General features: G+C 53.0%; 2 protein-coding genes across 2 annotated transcripts; both read right to left on the bottom strand.

Annotated features, from left to right (window-relative positions):
- Positions 1-291: 291 nt before the first annotated feature.
- Positions 292-963, bottom strand: AYO21_12133 (hypothetical protein; the record flags this gene model as incomplete). The annotated part of the gene is made up of 4 exons (XM_022661958.1): positions 292-333; positions 389-485; positions 532-845; positions 904-963. 4 exons carry the CDS (start codon positions 961-963, stop codon positions 292-294), a joined length of 513 nt encoding a protein of 170 aa, XP_022505733.1.
- A 3998-nt stretch (positions 964-4961) lies between these two features.
- Positions 4962-7286, bottom strand: AYO21_12132 (hypothetical protein; the record flags this gene model as incomplete). Its single annotated transcript, XM_022661957.1, has 6 exons — positions 4962-5219; positions 5634-5754; positions 5812-5917; positions 5972-6025; positions 6086-6221; positions 7053-7286. 6 exons carry the CDS (start codon positions 7284-7286, stop codon positions 4962-4964), a joined length of 909 nt encoding a protein of 302 aa, XP_022505732.1.
- Positions 7287-7976: the final 690 nt, after the last annotated feature.

Here is a 7976-nt window from a genome sequence, read left to right as displayed (position 1 = left end):
TTTTTTACCAACAAGCCTGTATAGTCTTGCAGTCCTATTCTCTTGTGTGCGGGGTGTTGTTTAAAGGCAAGTATTTTTATTTTCTCCCCATTTTTTCCTGGCGGGTGTTTCGGAGCTTTTCCCACACCACCCCCTTTACCCATTTTTCTCCCCCGCTCTTTTCCCCCTTAAGAAGTAAATTTATTCCCCCCTGGATCTCGTGTCTCCCCCCCCAAACCCATTTGGGGGGGAATCGTTAGTAAAAAAAAAAAAAAAAAAAAAAAAAATGGAAAAAAAAAGTAAAATAGTGACTCAGTTACGGCGCCCGAGACTCAGCGTCGCGGTGAAGGCGTCCTAGGACGAGATTAGTATAGCGGAGGGGGGGTATTACCGGGCTGAGGGGTGTTACCGAGGACGATGGGCGATTCTCGTCGATGGCCGCCTCGTGCGAGGTTCGCGCGGCGGAATCTCTCGCGGTTGGCGGCGAGAGCCTCGTCCGTCTACTCCTAGAGCTAGGTGACGTAATATTAAAGCTCGGATAGGACCCAGTACCGAAGGTTAGTAGTGATGGGGGTACGGTTCGTGGGGTAGTTACCCGTCTCCTCCACGAAGCGACGCGCATTCTCCACGGCGAAGATACCGTAGTCGAACCCGTTACGCTGGATGTCGGACTCGTACGGGCCGCGGGTCGGCGGGCTGGCGTTAGGGCCCCGTAGGTCTAGGCGTACGAGTCGATTACGGTAGATAAACAGGAGCTCGGCGAAGGCGGTGTATACCCCTTCGGTATTGGCGGCCCGGGTCTGGGCGTTGAAATGCGAGTCCCAGTACTGCATGACATGGGTAGCGGGGTCGTAGGTCATCACTCCCTAGAGTATAGGGTGCTACTCGCTCGGGGACGACGTCGACCGGCCGCCACATCGTTACGGGACTGGGCGAGACCTGATAGCTGGGGACCTGGACGTGTAGGACGCGGCGTAGGGGCATCTCGATACGCTCCCTCGGGGAGCCTAGCGCCGGGACGGAGATTAGGACCGTCATTCCCCTCGACTGACGGTATGGGAACGTCGCTAGATGGGTAGACCGGAGTAGGCGTCGCTGGGGTAGGACGGGGAGAGTCACCTTAGCGAGTCTGGATTATCTGGACTTAGGGGGTGCCGAGACGTTGCGTAGACGGGGTCTGGGGTGGCGGTCCTATCGGTAGATCTAATAGTCGGCCGTTATTGACGAGAGCTTATACGGTCGAGAGAGGAGCCTGGGATCGAGTCGTGTACAGACCGCCGGAGAGTTAGACGAGATTGTTTAGTTAAATGGCGTCGTTGATCCGGGGCTGCCAGGCAGGATCGGCTCGACCGTACTAGTAGTTAGCGATAAGAGTGATGTCTCCAGACTTAATCACTGGCGTCGTTCTCGCGTAGCCTATGGTAAATCCTCCGACGCGCGCGAGGCGATGAAGACGGATCGTGTTAGTACGCTGCATCAGGGTCACGGGATCGATATTACCGTACCGTAAGGCATCACGGACCGCGTCCTGGATACCGGTTAAGTTATTCGTTAATGCGGGGAGAAGTATGTCGATAAAGTCAACATTAGTAAACTCCAGGAGGCGCTGTCGACCCTCTCGGAAACGGTCTCGTACTCGACGACGGGTGGCGGCCACGGTACGGAGAGTCTAGAATTCGTCGTCGAACTGCTCTCGTCGACCGCGTATCACCTTAGTGATGTCCTAGTCGTTCTCGACATATGTCCAGACCTCGTCGACGACATCTCCCATCTGATTGATGATGCCGCTAATGGCATTTTAGAAGTAGTGGAGGAGAGTTAGACGTTTGACGGCCGGACGGCTACGAAGGTAGTTGATAAAGTCCCGCGTAGATGTGAAGGTCAGGTTATTAATTCGTAGAGGATTTCCCCCCGTCAGGACGAGAGACGTATTCGTAGCTGTCGTGGTCGTACTGCCACGACCCGGAGGCGCGCTCTAGCGCGAGGCCATGTCGACGACCGAGGACGAGAGCCTCGAAGGCTCGTTAAAGTGGCTGGGTGACTGTCAGTAATAGGGTGAGGAGGAAAGAGAGGGACTAGGAGAGTTAAGTATTAACTCCTACCTCGATCGTTAATGAGCGAATTAAACTGGACGGAGAATGAAGTTAAGTCGAGGGTGAGAAGTTTAGGTTAAGTCGAGGGTGAGAAGTTTTAGTTAAGTCGAAGGTGCGAAGTTTAGGTTAAGTTAAAGGTGAATAGGTTAGATAAAGAGATTCACTACTGAAACCGTAGAAGAAGATGAAAAGCGTTACGAATAAGTATATAGTGAGTAAAAGAGGCGATGAGGAAGGAAAGTGCTGGAGAGAAGAGAGGCGTTAACGTTATTATCGATAACGATACTACCCTTTTCCTGAAGGAAGAGGTAGTTATCGACTAAGGATGACTTGAGACTGGATTTTCATGTCACTTAGAGAGGGGCGGTAGGTGTCGCTTCGAAGTAAATGTCGCTTCGAAGTGAATATCGCTTCGAAGTGAATATTAATATTTTTTGGAAATGGACGTAAGTATCCTAAGCTACGGTACGAGAGTTAGAATCTTCTCTCCTACCCGCTCCTCTCTACACTCGCACGACCGTCAAGCGCCGACTGAATTCCTCATGGTTAAATGTCTAGGTATCCCGAACCGCGGTACGAGAGTTAGAATCTCCTCTTCTTCCTACTTTTTTCTCCTTTCTACACTTATATATATATCAAGCGCTAGCTAACTTTCTCATGGCTAGATGTCTAGGTATCCCGAACTACGGTACGGGAGCTGGATTCTCCTCTTCTCCCTAAGATTTCCTCCCCTCTACACTCGTACGACCGTCAAGCGCCGACTAGATTCCTCATGGTTAGATATCTAGGTGTCCTAAATAATGGTATAAGAGCTGGATCTTCTCTCCTTTACACTCCTTTCTACCCTTATATAATAGTTAAGCGCCGACTAAATCTCTCGTAGTTAGATGTCTAGGTATCCTAAATAATGGTATAAGAGCTGGATCTTCTCTCCTTTACACTCCTTTCTACCCTCGTATAATAGTTAAGCGCCGACTGAATCTCTCGTAGTTAGATGTCTAGGTGTCCTAAACTACGGTATAAGAGCTGGATCTTCTCTCCTTCACACTCCTTTCTACCCTCGCATATTCAGGCGCCGACTGAATCTCTCGTAGTCGGACATCTAAGTGTCCCGAACAACGGTACGGGACTTAAGATTTTCTTAAGGTGGCGCCTACGTCTCTCCTTCTATTCCTTCCCCTCTTAATACTATAGTATATATACCCACTATAATATCTATCAGGGACAGGGATATAGAGAACGCCGGGGGGGTCTTCAGGCATAGAGGAGAGGCTACTCTACAGATAAGGGTATGATAGTATCTTCCTTCTAGCTCGTTAAGCGGAGGCTGGATAGATAGGAAACCATCCACGTCCATTTAGGCTATTTACACTAGTCTATTTCGGGTATAGTCGGGTTAACGAGCTAGGCGCACCGGTCGACCCAGATAGGGTTATGACTACGGAAGATAAGGCTAATGAACGCGGCGGGGTCCTTACGGAGGGCGAGTAGCTCGCGTCGCTAGGCGAGGTACGTAGCCGTATCCTATAACTCGAGTTCGGTATTACGCGGTATATCCTGGCTCCCCCGGATGACCTTAACCTAACCTAACTCGCGGAGGAGGCGGTTACTAATACCCTTATATTCAATCTTCTTAGTCATTTCGGGCACGGATAGAACGACCTAGCGCTCTTCCTACTAGGGAAAGTACTTAGGCCGGAGGAACTAGAGCATACGGGTCGCGAGGTTCGCGGCGAAGAGGGCGGGATCCTTACGGGGTCCGATACTAAACTCGTAACTATTTAGTACTACCGTAGGCGTTACGGAACAGGAGGCGAGGGTGAGGACGAGCATGAGGAGGAGGTCGTAGAGTAGGTCGCCGAGGTAGCTATGGAGGCAGTTCTACGCGACCTAGTAGTACTCGAGGATCCGGCGGTCGCCCTTCTAGAACTAGCGCTCGAGCGCGTTAAAGCCCTACTAGAGGAGGCCGGAGATCTAGGTGAAGGGGATGTCACAGCTAAAATCCACCTTACTAGTCGTCCGTAGACGCTTACTCGTATACTGCACCTCCATCGCCGCCCGCTTAAGGCTCTAGATAGGGGCCGAGAGGACGGCCGCGGGTAGGGTATATCCGACGAGACGGACGATACGACGGAAGCTTAGACGGGACTAGTAGACCCCGGGGATACATTCGATCGCGTTCGACTGTATACTCGCCGAGATAGCCGCGATCCAGTACTCAGACTTTATACTGGAGTCCCCCGTAAAGTACTAGAGAATGTAGCGGAGGATGGCGAACTAGGTCTAGCCCGCGGCGACGAACCGGGACTTACTCATAGGGTTAAGGCTAATACCGTACTTATAGAGCTCCCTCGCGTAGTCCTAACGTACCTAGGTAGAGGTGGCGGCCGATGTCGCGGAGTAGGGCGCGATGAGAGTCGACATAATAAGCTTAAACTCCCGCTACGTAAAGGGTTAGGGACTCTACGCCTAGCTCTCGAGGAGGCTCTACTAGTACTCGATAAGGTCGGCCTCCCGCTCGACGGCTAGGTCCTAGAGGAGGTCACGGCGGCGCTACTCCTCCCGTAGATAGCGGACGAGGTGAGACTTAATAAAGGCCTTCTACTAGGGGATCCAGAGGTCCTAGAAGAAGTCATTAAAGAATTTCGTAACCCGACTAGGCCCGGTAATATCTCGACCGCCGAGGTCCTAGAACTACGCGTAGGTATAGCGGCTAATCGCGATCGCGGGCCCGTAGTAAAAGGATAGGGCGGTAATATACATAAGGATAGGTCGGTCCTTAGCGCTCCGAGGCTACTAGGGAAGGTTAAGGTACCTACCGACCGTCTGGAGGTCCAGGAGCTAGGGATCGAGGTAGGGCTAGGTACCGTACTCGATACTATCGATCGTCTAGAGGGGTTTCATAACCGAGGCGATAAGGGAGCGGGGGAAGCCCGTAAAGCAGTAGCTTTCGAGGCGGTCGATCGCCGCGACGCCCTCGGCGAGCGTAATGTCCACACCGTCGGCTTTCCGACCGTCGATCCGACGGTGAAGCTCCCCGAGCGCGGTATCGAAGATATAGGCGTAGGTCGCTAGGACGCCAGGAAAGACGGCCGGACGGAAGGAGTAGAGGAGGTGCGTATACTCGTCCGGCTCGTAGAAGAAGAACTATATAAGCTGGAGGATAGGCTGAAGGACGGTCTAGAACCGCCGCTAGTAGGAGGTTAGGCGGTCGACCTGGATATAGATAACCTATTCGAAGCGGAAACTAAACTCGGCCGCGTCGATCGCGGCGTTAATCCGGCGACCCTCGCGCGCGAAGGGACGAGAGGCACTCAGATCGTCGGGGGTCGTCTAGCCTAGGAGTTACCGGCGGAGGCGCTGGCGAAGGGTCTAGGCCCGCCTCGATATGGCGGCCTCGGCCTCTAGGAGGGTTAGGGCGGCGGTCGTAATCCCCTTAATAGCGAGAAGGTCGTCTAGGGCGTAACGGATACTCCGTTTAATGTTCGAGTAGGCCTAGAAGTAGCCGGCCGTCAGGACGTCGACCCCCCGATTCTAGTAACTTAGGTTATCCTTCATTACCGTAAGGACGTTATTAACGAGAAACGCCGGTAGCCGGGTCGAGGAGAAGTTCCCGTAGGCGGGGTAGAAGGCGAGGGGGTAGAAGGAGTAGTCGCGCGCCCCGTAATACTCGCGGGCGACACTATTCCGGTTCGCGAGGAGATAACGAGGGGATACCCTCTCGGACTGCCCTATCTACTCGGGCGCGTAGGACCCATCGAGGTAATGGACGTCGACCGCGAGGGCGTAGGAAATAGAGCTGATATAGGTAAGGATATACTTGATCTCTAACTCGTACTGAAGTTCTTCGAGCCCAGTCGGGTAAATAGACTAGGGTGAGCCCGGAGGCCCCTCGCTACCCTCATCGTCAGGACTCGGCCGAGTAGGAGGACTAGGCGTAGTAGGCGACGCGCCTAGTCGTGCGCGAGTAGCTATAGGACCACGTCGATCGTCACCAGGAGGTGTAGGCTAACTATTATTATCGCCACCTTCACTCTCCTCGTCCCCTATATCCTCGTCGTCCTCCTCTATTTCACTCTCGCCCGAGCTCTCGTCCTCGGTCGGGCGGATAGTCGTCTCCTTAGGGAGGGACCGTAGTGACTCCTCCGCCTAGATGTTAATATTAGCCCCGTAGTCATACGCGTAGAAAGCCGGCTAGTTATCGTACCAGAACGAATCCTCGGTATAGTCCTAGATATAGTCGGACCAGTACTCTATAAAGAGCCGCTAGAAGGCGGTCCACTTATTAAAGGTGATCGTCTAGGTCTCGGGCCCATCGAGGCGCTACGACGCCTCGACCCCTTCCCCGAGGAGATTATTAAGGAGGAAGAGCTCTTTAATGTACTCAGCGAGGAAATAGGCGTGCTGGTAGCGGAGGGCGCTCGACTATGAGGCCTCCTCCCGTTGTCGACGTTACGCGCGGTAGGACTAGTAGAGTTCGCTTACGATACTACCGGTCGGGTATATGACTACGAACCAGGATTCGCGAGTAGCCGCCGTAGCGAGACGGAAGGTCCGATGTTGGAGGTCAAAAGAGACACCGTAGATGTACTTATGACTGTACGAGGCGCGCCAGTTCCGAAAACTTAGGGTGATATTGTCGAAGAAGTAGCCGTTAAGGTAGGTTAGAGGCTTCATCGGCTACCCGATAATGATGATTATATTAAGGGAGAAGAGAGGGTAGTAGTTATCGGCCGCGAGCGTAGTCCGGCTACCCGCCCTACGGCTACTATAGTCGATAGTATACCGCTATTAGAGCATCTCGATCGCGCGGGTGCCGTTAAAGTCGGGGTCTTAAGAGAGGGAGAGGAAGTCTTTCACTATCGGACTACCACTCTAGTTAGGGACTCCCCGCGAGGTAGGGGAGGGAGGAGGCTAGGACGAACCGCGGAGTTAATAATGCCCCCGAGAGTAGTTAATCTTCCAGCTATAGGCGTCGACCGCAATATCGACGGCATCGTCATTACTAAAGCCGTCGGCTTCGCTATCTAATAGACTTAGCGAGGTAGCACGAGGAACCCCGTCCGCGGGATCGTCGAACTCGTCCTCACTCGCGTCAGGGCTGGCCTCGCCCGCGGGGCCGTCGTCCTCCGCATTAAAGTCAAAGAAGGAGAGGTTATCCGGAAACGGGTCGATCGACTCAGGCGCTGAGGGGGCTAGGTTCGGGGCGGCCATAGCTCTATTAGGGCTGACGGGGGAACCTACCGTACGGTCATACCTAGGGGAGGGGATAGGATCTATATACTATGGAAGAGGTGGACGATATCGTCGACTAAGGGGAGTCCCTAATTTAGTGGAGGAATGTATATATATAATCCCGAATCTAAGGGGTAGTCACCTCGAACATACCTTAAACCGAGCTAGGGAGATAAGATCTCGCACCCCTTATATAGGAGGGAAGGAGGGAGGGAGGGAGGGAGGGAGCGTAGAAGGTACTACCCTACCGAGAGGGGCCTAGTTCCCGTCGTATAAAGTGGATGTTTACGGGGCTAAAATACTAAGACTACTTTAATTAGTAGAAGGGTAATAGGTTTAATTTCCTCTCGCGAGTAGCGTACGATTAGGGTGAATAGGGAGTGTATCATATACGAGGCTTTAGGCTAACCTCTCCTATTACCTAAACACCTCGAGATTACCGTCGTCGGTTATACAGATTAAGTAGTGGCCGTCAAGGGTGAACGTGACGGAGGGAGATGGGCTTGGACACGCTAGATGTCACTTAGAATGCCGTATAGCGCTCGGACGATACCACTAGCTTTACTCCTAGGTGCCGAGCTTGAATGGACGAGACCGCTACTAGGGGGTAGTCGGGGGACGTTTAGAGGGTCGGGTCGGGCGCCGCTCCTAGCCTAAAGGGGGGGGGAG

The sequence above is a fragment of the Fonsecaea monophora genome (genome assembly GCF_001642475.1).
Source record: "Fonsecaea monophora strain CBS 269.37 chromosome Unknown Scaff240, whole genome shotgun sequence".
Lineage (NCBI taxonomy): Eukaryota > Fungi > Ascomycota > Eurotiomycetes > Chaetothyriales > Herpotrichiellaceae > Fonsecaea > Fonsecaea monophora.
The sequence above is the reverse complement of the archived record's forward strand: the minus strand, read 5'-3'. Positions and strand labels throughout refer to the sequence as shown.